General features: G+C 40.0%; 1 protein-coding gene across 1 annotated transcript in view; it reads right to left on the bottom strand.

Moving 5' to 3' along the window:
• The window catches only part of SH2D4B (SH2 domain containing 4B), a 90,282-nt gene that overhangs the window by 36,556 nt on the left and 35,656 nt on the right, over nt 1-18,070 (bottom strand). The window contains exons 5-6 of the mRNA XM_067552924.1: nt 13,752-13,962; nt 9,116-9,243 (exon numbers count right to left, since the gene is read on the bottom strand). Of these exons, the coding sequence (XP_067409025.1) occupies nt 9,116-9,243; nt 13,752-13,962 (339 nt within the window). The remainder of the gene's footprint in view (nt 1-9,115; nt 9,244-13,751; nt 13,963-18,070) is intronic.

Raw genomic sequence — 18,070 nt, 5'->3', positions numbered from 1 at the left:
GATGCTCTATTGTGCTTCCTTTTCTCCCTGCTGAATGCCTCAGATCACGTTACCTCACTTTGAAACTCTGCACTCCTATAAAGGGGATCATGGGTCTAAAACATTTCTTCTGTTTGCCAAGAACTTCTCTATGTACACACTTTTGAACTGTAAAGGCACCAAAAAAACAATCCCAAAGCCTTCCAAAGGACTGACAGAGCAAAACAATTATTGAGAGCTAAGTGGAGTGACATACTACTGGAATGCTCTCATTTCTGAGAACCAATAAAAAATACCTTTAGTTTCCAGAGTGAGAAGTCGAGAATTGACTCAGAGTTTATGAAGTGGTCAGATTTTCTTGCCATACGTTACTGAGCTTGAAACACCCATCATCAGCTACCGGTAGCCCACGAGGAATCCAAAGATTTAGCACATATTCACCAAACACCGTGCTGTTCTTGAAAAATACAGTCTGTATGAGATGGTACCTCATATTTTAGTTGGATGCCTGGGATTGATATGGTGATGCTGTCAATCATCTCCCAGTGAATACAGAGCTGGGATCACATCACTGTCATTATATAGTGAATCCATTCATGGTCCACAAATACAAAACCTGTCAGGGGCATATTGTCTATTTTTAAGATACTCAAAATAATATTCTCATGCCTAGGAATTACCACTTCAAGGGTTTGGTACAAAAACAGGAGTTGCCTCCTCAATATACCTTCAAACACCAGTCACCTAGATTTTCCCAAATTGACTTCTGTGTACAGCAGTCCCTTTATAACATATGGGGGGTTATTCACCATGTCCTACCATTAGCCCTGTTTAAGAGGGAGCCCCCGGAGGGACAAGAAGGTGATTCAGTCTCCAGACTGATTCAATCTGTGGCCTTTGTGCTAAATTGCCAAGCCAGGTGCCATTTAGCACTAAGTGCAATAATGATTTTTGGGACATGGACAGGTCCACTTGGAACAGGATTATGACATTATGAAAGGCTCCCATTGACTTCAATAGGCTTTGGATAAGGCGCTATCTCCATCAAGTGCTCCTTAATTCCATTTCTATATAAACAAGCTGAGGATTCATCCCTCTGTATTCTCAAAATAGCGGATCAAACAGGCAAAAAAAAGCAGATAAAGTAACAATAGGAAAATTGATAATTCACATAAAAATGTTCCATATCTCCAGAGCAGTTTACTTCACAATATACTACATCTCATCCTAGCATGCTCTCTTACTTACTGAGTTCCCCCTTTAGAGAACAAGAAGAAGTGTGTGTTTTATGAACAAACAAGCAAACTGTATTTATTGCTGCATGATTAAAGCAAACAATTAAGGAATTGTGGCCCTCAGAAAATGCTCATTTCAATAGAAGCTACAAGAAATCTTGCTGTTGGATCCTATCCCAGTCGCAGGGTTATTCTAAAAACAAAACAAAAACACAAAGGCTCAAAAACGTTAGACATCTGGGAATGTTAAAAATCTTCTCTCCATACTGAAGGTATCCAATCTGCAGAAAAGTCCTGGCTACTTACCTCTGTCAGCGTTTCTTCCCACAAACAACATGGGGGAAAAGCCATTAGAGAAAGAATTATTGATCTGAAATCAGAGGGAACACCATACTTTTGGGCTCAGATGTCTCGATCTCAGGAAGACTCCCTGTCAAACACCTAAGCTCCTTCACTAATGGCATGTAATAGATTTAAGACAATAATGTGTTGATAATAGTGATGCCTCAGACATGTCCTTATTACACCTTTGAGAGCTTGACATAATGTAGGTAGATTTCAATTAGCTATCATGGACTTTCAAATCTTAACTAAGGATGGGATAATTTTAGAGTCTGGTTCTTGTTTGCTAAGTGACACTTGAATGATTTGAGACAAACGATGCATGAGCCAAAATTCAGGATCTGAAAGTTTGCCACATCTGCACTTTCCCAGAAATAACAACTGACATGCCAATTTGAGTGGGAAAAGATCTGCATGCCTAAGTGGAGTTTAAACAGAAGGGACAGAGTGGAGGAAATAACCACGAAGGGCGAAGTGTTAGCGGGTGTTTCAGCAACCAGCATCTCACATTACAGCACAGAACAGTTAAGCGTTAGGAGGGTAGAGGCCCATGTTTTTGTTGCCAAAAGGAATTATATTCCTGGCCTATATCATATGTTTGCAGCTAATTGACAACAACCAAGGTTGTTTGCAGATGTATGTGATAGAGTTTGGCAATACTTAACAACAGATGGGGAAGACTGAAACTTTTTCATTTTACTTTGGCATGGGTTGCACTGAGGTTTGAAAACTCCCCAAACGAAAGCAAAACTCAGTCAAAACAGCCCAGTTTTACCTGTCTCCAGCTGTGATCCATGTAAAACAGCTTTCCATCTGAAACCATAAATCCAATTCAAAGCTTACCTAAAACTCAAGATTCACTGACCTTGGCAAAGTTCAGCCTAAATTGCAAATTCATAGCAAGTTTCATGCATCTCTAGTATCAAGCCCAAGAAGGGATCGTAATATTGTGTCCTCAGAGTCCACATTCACTGATCAGTTGGTATGGTATCAATTGCTAATTATGAAATCCTGAACCTTTAATTTTCTGGGCTTAGGTATTCAAATAATTTATGTAATTTTTATGATTGCCTTAAGACTATAGTGAAGGGTGCTGTGCAAATGAGAATCAATTGATTATCAATTGAACCAAGATATGTTCGGGGTAGCCAAGAAGCTGGTTCTGGCTCCCTGATACTCAAGCAGCCCCAGCTATCTCAAGTCCTTCAGGAATCATAAGCCAATTGACAACCAGCACTTCCCAGTGGGAGTGAAGCTAAGCTGCTTTATATCCTGTAAGGAGGCAGAGAGGAGCAGGTGAATGGAGCCAATGACCATCTTTATTAAAGTCAAGCCAGGGCTTCAGTCTATTAATAACAATGGGAGAGGGCAGCCATTTTGAAAGAGGACAGTTCTTGTGATAGTCTCTGAAGGACAATATTTTCCTGTCTGTCTTGAAGGAGACTAATAGTGGGAGGGGGAAAATCATGAACCCTAAACATTTCTTTAACACACATACACACACAGCACCAGATCTACTCAAGATTCACCTCTCTGCCAATTTCTGTAGACAGACAATGTTTGAGCTGATATCATTTAGGACAAAAAATGACTCTACACATTTTTAAGAGACCCTTTTTACCACTAATTTTAACTCACACTAACTAACAGATTTCTTTTTTAAATGTTCCAAAATTCATTCTGTACCCAAGGAGTAAGTGCTGTAATTTTGGGACAAGGACAGAGTGTATTCTACAGACTTAAAGAAAAGCTGAATCCCTGCATTCAGTACAAAACACAACTCAACCTTTACTATGGAGCTGCAGTTGACACCTCCATGTTAAAAATAATAATTTTTCAAGAACTCACTGCAGTTTCTTGAACACAAACCAGAAAGATCAATGTTACCATAACTTAAACGATACATTTTCCATGTGTTGGAGTGATGAGATTAATAATATTTCTATTCTATGAAAAAGGAACGACTGTTGGAGCTGAAATTGATTTTTTCCTTGCAGTTATTTTTGGGAGTAAGTAAAGAAATACTAGCTAGATACCTTAAAAAAGGTCTTTTACATTTATTCCAGGTGTTACCACATAGTAAATGTAACTAATAACCCTTTGTATATTTATAGTACTTTTTACCTGAAGATTGTACAGAACGTGCAAAATGTTTATTGTATCTATTTTACAGGAGGATGAAAAGTGAGACAGAGGAAAACGTAGGATGACTTCCCTAAGGTCACCCAACACATTAGTGGCTGATCTAGGAATACAACATGTGACTGCTTAGCCTTGAGTTCCATCCAGTAGACTACACTCCCCATGCTGCAGTAGTTTAGATCTGGCACAAAGGTGACTTAGCCAGCACCAAAGATCTGGCCCAACTTCTTCAAATGAGACTGGAGGGAGACTTTTATATAGACAGAATTCCCCATATGCTGCATTGCTTCACACCCCATGAAAACACACTGGAGAAATTAGAATTTACAGGAGCACTTGGCTTAGCATAATTACAAGAGGTGGAATATGTACAGAAAGACCCCAAATCTTTATTATATTTGGATTTGTGATTTTATTTGCATCTTGAAGAAGCCTTCATTTTCTAGTTAGCACCAATAAAAAATGCTACATGTTTACATTCAAATTTAAAGATATTGAGTGTGCTGAAGCTTTATCTTGGCAAAGAGATTGATGGCTACTTCCTCAGCTGATGTAGATCAGCATAGCTCCGTTGACGTCAGTGGAATTACATCATTTTACACAATCTGAGAATCTTCTTTCAGCACTGCTCTAATAACAGATGATCATACTCCATGACATTTTACCTTTCTTTTGCCCATTTCATCCAAGGATCTCAAAGCACTTCCAATCTTTCACTGAAGCTTGAAAATACCCTTGCAAAGTATTATCCTATTTTACAAATAGGGCAACTGAATAATGGGTAATTCAAGGACTCACTCAAGGTTGTGAAAGATCTGATCCTATAAGTTCTAGGGACCCTCAGCAGTCATTATAGTCAACGGTACTTGCTCAAGAGGTAGTTAAGCACATGGCAGGTTCCAGGCCTAATACAATAGTAGCGCCAAAAAGGCAATGCAGGAGTCATGGCTCCTAGCCTCCTGACATAAATACTAGACAATCTTGTTTTCCATGCCTCCATCCATTTAAACAGATGATGAACAACTTTTTGCTTCTTTGGCCAGAGCCATTAGCCAAATTTCAAGGCCTTGCATGATTGTTTCCATTTAAATGAGAAATCAGTTATATGAGTCAGATACATGCTTTGGTGTAAACTTGTTTATACACAAAAAATGTGCACAAAGTCCTGTATCCCAGAACACAATCGAAACAAACAGCAAGGAATTTCCTTGCTTGGAAATCACAAGAGAAAGTTACTCACCTTGTGCAGTAACTGAGATTCTTCAAGATGTGTGTCCCTGGGGGCACTCCACTTTAGATGTCAGTGTGTCCTCGCATCCCTTGATACGAGATTTTACAGCAGTACTCATCCGGGTCACAGATGCGCAGCTCCCATCCGCACCATTGGCACCTCTTTTGCATGAGCACAACCCAACACCCTCTGCTTCTTCTCCACCATAGAGTCCAGCATATGAACTCCTAAGTAGAGGGGAAGAGTAGGGGTAGTGGAGCATCCCCAGGGACACACATCTTGAAGAACCTCAGTTACTGCACAAAGTGAGTAATCTCTTCTTCTTCAGTTGCATCCCTGTGGGTTCTCCACTTTAGGTGACTCTAGAGCAGTGCCCCTCATTCGGTGGAAGGTACTTTGGAGTCTTTTGGTTGGGCAGTTGAAAGTTGGGCATCTCCTCTGGATGCGCGATCAATGGCATAATGTTTTGAGAACGTATGTGCAGAGGCACACATAGCTGCCTTACATATATCTGTAACAGGGATGTTGTTGAGGAATGCTACAGACACAGACATTGTTCTCGTTGAATGTGTTTTGGACCCCAAGGGAGCTTTCAAGTTTTTTAGTTCATATCATGAATGGATACACCCTATCCTTTTTGACAATCTCTGAGTAGATATTGGTTTTTCCTTTTGTGCGTTCCACCACTGAAACAAAGAGCTTTTCTGATTTTCTAAAAGTTTTTGTTCTGTCTGGGTAGAAGGCTATAGCCCATCTTACATCTAGCATGCGTAATACGGCTTCCTGAAGGTTGTGATGAGGTTTAGGATAGAAGGTAGATAAGTGAATCGGTTGATCTATGAGAAAGTCTGATACCATTTTGGGGAGGAAGCTTGGATGAGGTCTCAGCATAATCTTGTCCTTGTGAAAGATCATGTAGAGTGGATGGGCCATGAGTGTTCCAGTCTCTCCTACACGTTGAGCTGATGTATTGGCTGTTAGAAAGGACACTTTAATTGACATGTAAAAATGAACATGTTGCTAAAGATTCAAATGGGGTTTTGGTAATGGTCCTTAGTAATAGGTTTAAGTCACATAGTGTTGTGGGGTTACGTATACTGGGGTTCACCTTTTGTATCCCTGACATAAATTGTTTCACTGTTGGGTGAGTGAAAACTGTTTTATCATTGATTTTGTTGTGGAAGATCTAAATGGATGCTAGATGGACTTTTAGTGAGCTAATCGATAGTTCTGATTTTTTTTAATTCTAGGATGTATTCCAGGATGGTTGAGATGGGTGCAGATGTTGCAACTGTGTGTCTATCTTTGCACCAGGCTGTGAATCTACACCATCTTTGAAGGTAGGTTTTCCTTGTCATCAATTTTCTGCTATTTAATAAGATGTGTTTAATCTCCTCCAAGCATCCTAGTTCTTCTATGTCAAGCCACTTAGGAACCATTCTGTCAAGTGAAGCTTCTGTAGTTCTGGGTGGAAAGTCTGGCCATTGTCCTGAGAGAGATCTTCACAAAGTGGGAGAATGATCGGTGTGAACATTGACATTTGAAGTAGATAGGAGTGCCAGATTTGTCTGGGCCATGGGGGCACTATCATTATCACCATTGTCCTGTCCCTGCGTATCTTGTGGATAACTCTGGGGATCAAGGGAATTGGTGGGAATGCCTACAGGAGGTGTTCACTCCAATTGATAAGAAACGAAACCCCCATCTATCCCCTTCGTATCCCACCCTTAAGCAGAACAGGTGATTTTTCGTAGTCATGAAACAGTGGATCATTGGTTGACCCCATTGTCAGAAAATGTTTTTCAGAAACACATTGTTCAACTCCCACTCGTGGTTTTGGCCAATTTTCTGCTAAGGACATCTGCAGTGGTGTTTTGTCATCCTAGTAAGTATGCTACTGATTTATTGATGTTGTGTTTGATGCACCAATTCCCAAGTTTTATCGCTTCGGTACATAGGGAGTGGGATCTTGCTCCTCCCTGTCGGTTTGTGTAAAACATGCACACAATGTTGTCTGTCATTATTTTTATCGTTTTCTTCTTTATAAGTGGAAGAAAGTGTCAGGATGCATTCTAAACTGTGTGAAGTTCTAAGGTTTATGTGCAAACTTTTTTCAATTTTGGACCATTGGCCTTGTACTGTACGGTTCTGTAGATGGCTTCCCAACCTATTAGGGATGCATGTGTAGTGATCATAGCAGAGGATGGTTGTTGTGCAAATGGGATTCCGGTCATCATGTTGGTGACTGGAGTCCACCATAGTAGTGATTCTTTGACCTTGTTTAGCATATTAGAGTTCTGTTCAAACCATGTTTGTGTGGTTTGTAGGTGGTTAATAGCCAGCCCTATAGACATTGTGTGTGAAGCCATGCATGTTTGATCCCAAAGGTCGTAGCTGCCATGTGTCCTAGTAGTTGAAGTGCTGTGTGAGCGGATAGTGTTGGGTTGGCTCTTATTGAGAGTGAGGTCTACTATATTCTGAAACCTGGTTGATGGTAATGATGCCCTCAGTGTTATTGAGTTCAGCTCTCCTCCTATGAATTCCAGTTGTTTCTGCCCTCTTATTTGGCAGTATGGACACAGGTCAAGCTGCAGATCCAAGTCAGAAGACCTGTGTAGTGCAGTAAGGAAGTGTTAGTATGGCTGTTGGGTTCAGCTACTGTAAAATCACTTTTACAATGCAGTATGGACACTCAAGCAATGGCTCGAAAAGACCAAGTCCACAAGCCTGGATCCCACAGACCTTGGTTTACAATGCAGTGGAGGCATACCTTCAGAGTTGGATTTAAAGGTTATTGAAGTCAGTGAAAAAAGACTCCCATTGACCTCACTGGGCTTTACATCAAGGCTTAGATGACTTTTGCAAAAATACATGTTTGCATCTGCCCATGTATATTCATGTGAATGAAATTCCCTCACACACTCTGGGGGGGAAAACCTTGCCCATCAGAATGTTTGCAAATAGCAAATAAATGTGGGTTGCAAATAATGTGGAAATTACCTCAAATGATTTTATTCCTATGAATGTTCACAGATGCTTTCTTGCGTAATTCAACCAGCTCTATAAATCAGTAAATAAATCATGGAGCTGAATGTTTGCTCCTTTTATCTTGCCATATACTGTAAACTAGAGAAAATACAATTATCACATTAATTACCTCTTAAAGTGATCCCATGTCAAATATCTGCATCTACAGACCCATCTTTCTTTTGTCTGCATCACTGCTCATAAAAAATTGAAATGTATAATATTTACAAGCTATCCACTTCTTTTTTTTTGGCATAGTGCTTCAAACAACTGAAAATAGCAGCTTGCTGATGTGTCCTAAAATACTTAAGTAAGAAGTCGTGTAAAGTGAGAAGGATTTGAAACCACAGCCCAGAGCCAGACAAGAGTTGTCCATAATTGTATTTCTCCATTTTTTGCTTGTAACAGATTAGTTGAGTTATGATTCTCCATATGCACATTTAACTTATTTATGCTTTGAAAACAGGGCGTGAGGGAGGCTCACCTCTGTCAACGTACTCTCCTGGAAAGTGAGGGATTATCTAAAAACACAACCCAGAGACTCCATAATAAAAAACAACAATTGAGTCAAACAAAGGTCAGGCCCACCACTCCTACTATAATGCTCTGATTCCTAACACTCAGATGAAAAAATCATTGTGGCTTGGGTCTAAAATAAATTCAAACTCATAAATAAAAATCTTTGTGTTAGCTACATTTTTTTATGATTAGCCTGAATGCTTGGTTCCCACCCTTATAATTACAGCAAGTATAAAAACTGTGTTTGTAATTCAGAATTAAAATGAGATTCCCTCTCCCCCAAATTTCATTCCAGGTATTCAGTTGTCCAGTGTAGGCTCTGCTAATGCTAAGAAATGGGAGGACAACTGGCAAGTGTCACAAATTCAGCTACAAAACAGGGGAAAAGAAAGTGGGGGAAGAATCATCTCTCCATGATAAAATGACGGATCAACATTACTTATCAGACTACAACCTATTTTATACCAGTCTTTGTGAGAAAGGTGAACAAGATTACTCCCCACTAGACATGTGATTGAGAGTGCCTATTATGTTCCAACTCCTTGCGAAAAGCAAACAAAATATATTCTGTAAACCATTGCTTCAACCCAGAATGTCCTTCAGGCTCAGTTATAAGATAAAATAAAGATCAATGAATTACCATGAAACCAGGGTGCAACAGCACTAGTGTTCCTCTCAAATCCAGCGCGTCGTGGAAGCTGTTCCTCTTTGAACCAGCGAATGATGATTTCTCTGGAAATAGGTCTAGAAGGACGCTCCCAAGTTTTACTATATTAAAGATACAAACAATTGGAGATTGATGTTATGCAGATCTAGTACAAAAATCATTTGCACCATGGTCACAGAGTAGGAGGAACAGGGGCTAATCACAGTAGTTCATGGGGATTTTTTCCCTCCCACAGCAAAAGAGAAAAATTTAAACAAAAACAACTGTTTTTCTCCACTTATCAAATTTTTTTGGATTTCACTGAAAAACCAGATGGGGATGGGGGGGGGCGGTGTTTTCCAATGAAAACCCAAAAACTTTTGACTAAAGAAATCCTATCACTAAAACTTCAATTTTGTTCAACAGTCATTTTCTGTCAATAAGTTTCAATGGAAAATTTTCATCCTGCTCTATTCTTCCCTTTGAATTTTTCATAGATAAAAGATTGTTATTTGCAGGCAAAAACTGCTTTTCACCTATTGTATGAATCCCTTGCATGTTAAGCCAGATTCAGCCATGTGGTTGGTATGCCTCACCTAGAGAAAAAACATGAAGAGCAAATATTTCTCTGAAGTGTCTTTTGTGCCCCTCCCTCTCTGAGGTGCCTTTATTTCCCTCTACTTCTACTACTGCTCCACAGGTCCTATGTCTCTACTTATATATCTTGTAAGTCCTCAGTTTGTTTGCATTTTTCTAGCTCTCGTATCTTGTGCTCTGCCTATGATGGAGCTATCATTTAATAATCCATATTAGCAAGCAACATGGGTAAGTGCTGGAAATAGTATTGTTTTGAACTACAATTCCTTCAAAATCAGGATATCAACTGGACAGTCACAGAGAGGCACCAAAATAACCTACCAGACAAACAAGAACCAACAAAAAAAAAACTAGATACTATAATACTCATTGATGAGCTTGCCCTAGTGATTGGATGCCATGCAAGAGGATACAGGATGCGCTTGACATCTGAAGGATATCTTCCTCAGGGCCTGGGTCCTCCTTCCATTGAGGTTAGTTTGGCTGCTGATTTCAACAGAAGCAGAATTAAGCCGTTAGTGTCAATGGCAGAACATCTAGTGTTGGCCCCAAGGATTCTCAGTTCAAGTGGCAAGACAGACCTAGTCAGAATATATGTAAGATATGCTCTGTCTAAGGCTTGATCTACTCTACACGGTTCTACCAGTAAAACTTGCCTTCAGTTAGCACATCCTTGGACACATCCATTCTCAGTTGACTCCTGCCAACAAAACCCTGAGCTTCTGCCATTCAAGCTAAACCACCTCCCCAAATGGCTTAAGTCCTGTACAGCACCATTCCACCAGTACAATGCCTGTGTGGATGCTGCATTACCCGTACCGGTATAAAATGTCATCCAGCAAAAGACCCACAAGGTCCTTGGCCACACAGTAGCGACTGCTTTTGTACAATTTTTTAACTCTGCTGCCCAGGGGAAGCTTCTCTGCCCCTTTAAAATACCCAATGTTTGGAAATTCCTCTCTGCCTGCTAGCTCACCTTTGGTATCTTAGAATACAGATATGATTCCAGGTTAAGCTGTAGCTAAAAATAGCTCAGGTAAGCCTCGTGCTGCTAAATGGTGCAGGACAGAAGTCCTGGATTTCATCAGCCTGTGGGGGAAGAGGGGCAGTGCAAGTCCAGCTGTGGAATTGCTTCAGAAATAAAGATGTTTATTTGGATATTGCAAAGGCCAGAGGTACGACAGAGACAGTTAGCACTATCAAGCAGAGAGAGAGGAATTGTGTCAGTCCTACCAAAAGACAAAGGAGGGCAACAAAAAATCTGGAGCTGTCTTCAAAAGATGCCACTTTTGGGGATATGGAGGCTGCAGAGCCCACAGAGGGTTAGGAGCTCTTCCACACCCAGCTGAGCCTGACCCACCTGAACCAAAAGATGGAACCCAGTGAGGAAGGGGAAAGGGAACTCTGGTCGGTAAAACATACTGCCCCCCATTAAAGCATGCTTTCTTCTCACAGCCCCAAAACATCCTCCTCTGGATCCCTCTTTCCCCTTTCAAAATGGCAGCAATCAAAGGAAGTGCCTTTTATAGCATCTAATTTATTTTAAGAGCATGCACTGGCAGCACTAGATACATCTTAGCAGAAAGAACACATTAAGCAACATTTATTCCCAAATACCTATTTTTTGTAGGCAGAAAATAAAGTACAACAAAAACAATGCAAACACAGAAATATACACAAACCAATACCAGAGCATTCAGATTAAGTACATGGAAAAGCAGCTATTGTATTATGATAACAGATAGAGAGGTCAGTGGTATCCACACACAGAAGAAAGCAAACGACACTAAGACATGGAGGCCCGGCAAGTTCCCCCAGATATTGCTGCTTTTCAAGATTTTATATGGGTGGCCTAGACATCCAACCCACTCCTGGACCCTGCAGTCCAGAGCTCCCTTCTCTCTGATTCTGTGTGTCTGAGTGATAGATAAATAGGATTCCACCAGCGTTGTGGGAACTGATTGAGCATAAATTAAAAGGGTGGTTTAAAGCAGTTTTCTGCCTAGGGCCAAATGATGAAATTGCTCCCAGTCGATTTCTATACAAACGATAGTAGACAAAGTGAGCATGGTAGAGGCATTAGGGGAAAAAAGTACAACCATACAGATAAAGACAAACAATGAGTAAAAAGAACAAAACGTTTCAACAAACAGACAAAATCAACAGGGAAAAATAGACAGGAAAGAAGAACTGGGGGAAAAATAAAAGCCCAGACAAGCTTTCCAAAGAACACAGAAGGTGGAAGAAATAGGGATCTCATGCAGAAATAAAGAGAGAAGGAATAACACCATTCCACTGTGACTTTAGACATAACCTTGGACTGAAAAGGCAGTGCACAAGTTGCACCAGCTCAGGATTTATTCTTAGGAAGCATTGTGATGCAGAAACTCCCTTCTAGAAATGCAGTGCTATCTCCCTTTCCTTCACTCCAGGGAGCAGTAATCTGCTGATGTCCCATGCAGTAGCGGATTACAACACACCCCGCCATACCTTCTTAGCTGCACTGGTCAGCTCATTGGAGGAACAATGCTTTGGCTCTGACCATTCTATTTCTGTTCACCCACCTGCCCCTCCACCCCCATCTGAGGAATAAGCAGGAACATAGTAGTTGTTACTCCTGTGCATGCAGATTCAAGATCTGGATTGCTTGAGCAATGGCTTAAGAAGAGTTCTGACTCTCCCTGAATTCTTCAGCAGGCATGAAGTCTAAGCGACAATCTAGTCATAAAAAATGACAAAAAGATGCCTTAAGAAACAAGAAAAACAAACAGTGCCAATTATTAAACAAAGATGTGACTTGGAGATGGATAAACTGTTCTGGACAAGGGCTGGATAAGGATCCAAACCTTTCTCAGGTCTTCTCAGTCCTACTTGTAAGAAATTCACATTGAACAGCACCCAATATTGTAGTAAATAACTCCATTTAGAAAGCAGAGAACTTCAGGCTGAATTATAGCCACTAGTTTTCAAAATTTACTATCTTTATTAGTGTTTTTATTACATCAAGGAGTCTTTTCTGAACTAAAGTAAGTGGCTTGGAAAAATAAAAATAATGAGAAGATTGTTTTGACAAGTGACTTGGTGGCGAGTATAGAGATCCCACTGCCTTTCAGACAGAGCAATTTTGATTCCTCATCAAACTGGGAATTTCAACAACTATTAGCAGCGAGTTTCTCTATCTCACATAACAAGACAAAAGAGATTGCTTGTCAAAACAGAACACAAACCCTGAGCAGGAATCACTGAAATCCTTTTGGTGTTGTTGTGCTGCCTGACATCACAAGCACAATGACTGACAATTACAAGAATTGGCAGTAAAAGGGAAAATAAAAGTTGATAGGAAGGGACTCACTCTTCCTTCTCTGAATGTGGATTTTTTTTTAACTTTACCACTTTGCCCAGTTCATGTTATCTTGTTCATTTTACCAAGACAAATTAAGAATATCAGATGGCAATATATAAACCCACAAAGAGTAACTGATAAATTTCACAGCAGATGGGGTGCTGTGTTGGATTGTTTTTCACTTCTGGAATCCACATGGTTTACTAAAGAGATAGATGAAAGATCAATAGATAAAAATTCAGAAGACACTTGATTTTGCCTGAAGAAAACTCAAAACCGCTGAGACTTAGGAGTTTGACAGCTCTCTGTAAAATGCTCAAAGACCACTTAAGCAGCAGATATTTTTAGGCTGCAGGGCTAAGATTTTCTTGAGAATATTTCCATTTGAGTCTCCCCTTATCCCAGCCTTGAATTCTTATAAAATCATTGACTTTTTTAAAGACCCATCTCATTTTTGTAGATGCTAAAAGGTCCTTTTAAAAATCAAATGCCATTTAAGTGACATCATGCAGTCAATCCATTTTGATCTTTTTTAAACATCCCCTTTCTAATCAGAGTCAAGAGCAACACTGGAGAATCTACACACACACAAAGAGAGAGAAGAAAAAAAAGCAGCACTTATTAAAATGGAGATGAAAAGCACATGAATGGAGGATCATATATTTTGAGCCACCTACAACCCAAACAAACCTGGTTGGTGCAGTGAGTGTCATTAGTAGGCTAGAATTGTTGTTGGTCAGCTTTGTCTCTGGCTCATTGTTCAGGCTGGTCCCTTTGAACAGGGTACTCAAGCCAGCCACTTTTCCTTTCTGGATGGCTCGCAAGGATTGCCGTCGATATTCATCTCGGGCCCTGCGTGCTTTGTGGCTCCTTTCCTCGTCTGCAGCCTTTGAGCGGCGCACTGGGTGGGGAAGAAAGAGTCATTTGTGGTTTAGAAATATATATATATATATGGCTCTTTATCCTTTCCTTTATGGAACAATTATCTAAATTCAGTCCCTTCTATTACCTGATTTAAAAAATATTCAGATTCCAATACACAAAATGCATCAAAGAGATGAATGATGGTTTGGCTAATGCCCATTGCAGTTGATTGCAGTGAGATAAAGGAAATTTAAACTCATATTTCAGGTCATAAATTCACCTCTACCAGGGCTGGGCAGGAATTATTGCCCTGAGTTACAACAGTGCACACCATGTTAGGCATGCCATGTGGATGCATGCCTTGGAGGCATCAGGTATGGACTCATGGATAGTGAAAGCATGCCAGACCTGGACACCGAGGCACCAATGGTCTAATCTCAATGGCCAGTCTTTTGAGTCTAGGTAGAGTACAGGTTAATAGTAATAAGCCATTACAGGGCCTGCATTTTAGGCCCACTTGGACTGCATTATGAGAAACTCACTCTTTGACCTCATGCCTTCAGCCACCAAATGCCCCGTTCAAGGAAAACACTAAGCAAGTGCTTCATTTCAGCATATGAATAGCTGGATTCAATGGGACTATTCACCTGGTTATAGTTAAATACATGCGTAAGTGCTTTGTTGGATCAGGGCTCAACAGACTACTACTTAATGCATGCCATGGTGAGACTTAATGCTTAATTCTAAATATTCTTCAGCTGGTATAAAAATAATTGGTGTGACATATGCAGGGTAATATTTCTATTATGGAAAGTATTTTCTAGGAGAAGGATCATAAAGAATACTAGGCTACATTTTATGAACACCCTTTCCCTACTGTTTTGAGTATATTAATGTTTTTTCTTTTTTAAAAAAAAGTTCCCTGGACTACTTGGATCCCTCCTCCTACTCCAAGTGCTGGGCTGCACTTTCACCAGCTGTTTGAGTCCCAGGTGCCAGTCGCTTTCAACACAACTAAACTTGGAATAAGGAATGCTTCCAATTGTGGGGCTTTTGCTTGGCAGTTTTTCCTCTGTCTCACTCCCCCTCTCCTCCCCAATCACATTTTTTAAATAGAAAATGGATTAAAAAGTGACAGAAAGTACAGCTTGGTACTTTGGTAAGGCAGTATAAAATTTGAGTCTCAACAGCTGGAGAGCCAAACTCTGTTGCTGGGATTGTAAGCGTATATCTACACTGCATTGCACACCCGGATCTCTGGCATCTGGGTTTGTGGAGTTGGACTTGGTGTTTCCAAGCCCATGCCTGAGCATCCACTTGGTTTCAACTTGGTTTAAATTGCTGTACCTGGGTCTCATAGCCATGCTAATGCAGCCATACTGCACTATGAAAGCCTTCTGACCCAGCTCTGCAGCTTGACCTGCACTCACACAGCAAAATGACAGGGCTTGGATCAGAATTTCAGTGGGACCCAGACTGTCACCCACTGCCTTCCAACAAAACCCTCAGACCTGAGTCCTTGTTGACCTGGGTCTGACTGATTTGCATGTGGACAGACAGGGAGGTTGAGCTCAAACCTGAGTCAGAACCTGGGTTTTGCATGTGGCGCAAACATAACCCTCACAGATGCCTATCCTCTGTGTATTGGCAGACAGGGACATGTAAACAGAACTAGAAAAATAACAGTTTTTTTTAATTCAGTTGGAATTTCAAAGAGTCAAAATAATTCATTTCAGGTTGAATGCCATGTTTCGCTTCAGCAGAATCTAAACTTTTTGCATCTGTTTTTAACAGATTGTGGATTTAAAAAGAAAAATAAATAAATAAGGACATTTTGAAACAAAAAGTTGTTTCTAATAAAAAAATTGAAATGTTTCATTTTGAAAATGTCTAAATATTTAGATTGTCTGATTTTTTCCCCTCAGACTGAACAAGTCAGCACAAATGACATATTTACACGAAATGATTTAGTGTTGCTAAATCTGCATTTTTCACTGAAAAAAGTGGGCTGCTCTGCATGTAAAATATTATAATTTCCATAATGTGGAACTATAAGGCTGCTATCCTTGACTGAGACCACCACAGATGAGATATTCTGAGGTCTCCTGGGTACTCTTCATTTGGAACTTGAGTAGTCCAAAGGTCAGAGTTAAGAATTTCACATCTGTTTCATCACCATTCAACGACTGGAATAGTCCAATAAAGCAGAAACTATTACCAACATCACGAGTGTGAGGCTAAATCAGTTAGTTACCTGCACAGAAAGAGAATGTTTCCAAAAATTAGGAGAGCCTGGAAACAAAAGGGAATAATGGAAACAGTTTTGTTACCTTAACTATAGAGGATATTAACTGTGTCCACTATAATTGTATTTTTATTCTGATCACATCTTTCTCTCATGTGTCTTTACGGTGCATAATATATTGTTCAATTATTCTTAAGTAAAAGTGTTCCCCCTTTAAGGATCAGAGGAGCAATACCTTTTCTGCCTTTGCAATGCACAGTATACACAGATTTGTTCTAGCTCCAATAGCCCTTTTCTGAGCCAGGGTAGTCATGGCAGGATTGATAATTGCTACTGGAGGCAGCAGCTTGATTCTTTAATATTTGCTTCACTGGATATTAAGGGGTTTTTTTTGTTTTTGTTTTTTTGTATTGGAATAACTTGCCTGCCTAAAGTTATTTATGTCTCAAAAATCATCAAAATGGGGCTCGAGGCACCAGAAAAATAGTGAGTTGATAAATGAATACTCACTGTGCAGTTCTTAAGGCATACAAGATTTTTAAAAAGCAAGGGAGGTTCTGCATGTGTAGTATGTAGTTGTGTATGCAACACATACACAAACTCTCTCCTTCTGCAGTGATACCTGGGACTGGCAATGCATGCATGCAAGCAGGTATTCTGCTAGACAGCTACATTTCATGAGTCTGCTTGCATGCCTTTGGTTTTCACTCCCGAGGAGAAATAAGCATAAGTATATATTGATTTATGTGAATTATGGAAACACTCAACGGAGCCAGGAAATAATAAAAGAATGAGCAGACCTTACAAGAAAATCTATAAGCAAACATGGGACCAAGGAACATCTACAAACTTTGGAGGTTTAGTAATGTCAAAGGCTAAGGGGTGTGCTGGAGTGGAAGCAAATAAAGAGATCAGATTTAATAAGTGATCCAAGAAAAATTATCCAGTTTCAGTCTGGTGCTTTCATCTATACACTTGACAGAATTACAGTTTGGGTAAATATAGTCGGTCTATCTAAAAATTCACCCTGAATTTTCAGCTGTGGGGAGTACTGAACTACTGAATAATATGGAAAATGGAGAAACAGTTTTCACTGTTCACCCTACAGGTGAAGTGATTCCAATATGTAATTTGAGTGGGGCAACTGTATTACTTGAAAAGCATTCCTGTTTTATCTTTAAGAATGTAAGGCACAAAACACTGATTGTTCTAAATATGGTCTTTGTCTATATAACAATGCCACCAGAAGAATGAAGATGAATCTGAGGTGCAATGCTGCATGGTAAGTAAGGAAGGTTAGAGAACAGCCATCATTTGTCACAGCTGTATCGCAGCCAGAACCATAGTTCTGAATACACTAAAGCATCTTGAGTTCTCTAGAACTCTATTCCACTGGACATCCCAGGATAGCCTGCCTGCATCTAGGAAGGGGGAGAATGAAAAGAAAAGAACCAAAAGCATCTACATGCCCCATTTCACTCAGCAATAGACACATACTTCAACAGAGCCATGGTCAAGTGTCTACAATCCTTACTGTAGTTAACACTTGTATATCAGTAGAGGCCAGTGACCTGGACTACATTTTCCTGTTCAGTATAAAGATATTGTGACACTTCTACCATCTAGGGAGTTGCTCTTTGTGTGAAGAGCAGCATTCTTCGGCATTGTTTGGAACTGTTTAACATTAATATTCACTAGCCTTTTCCAGAGTAACTTTGGTCTCTGACTTACAGCCCTTCCTCCCTCATATATATTAATCACAGATACATATATTGACACCAGGGATGAATTCTATCTTTTTGTGTTTTACAATTGTCCTCTGTACAGGTCCCTCAACAGAAGTAACTGAAAAACTATACAACTATCCATATGGACTTGCGGGGTCTCTTACTGATCATTC

This window comes from Emydura macquarii, unplaced genomic scaffold (assembly GCF_026122565.2).
Source record: "Emydura macquarii macquarii isolate MOO-44397 ecotype Brisbane River unplaced genomic scaffold, CSIRO-AGI_Emac_v2 contig_1390, whole genome shotgun sequence".
Lineage (NCBI taxonomy): Eukaryota > Metazoa > Chordata > Testudines > Chelidae > Emydura > Emydura macquarii.
The sequence above is the reverse complement of the archived record's forward strand: the minus strand, read 5'-3'. Positions and strand labels throughout refer to the sequence as shown.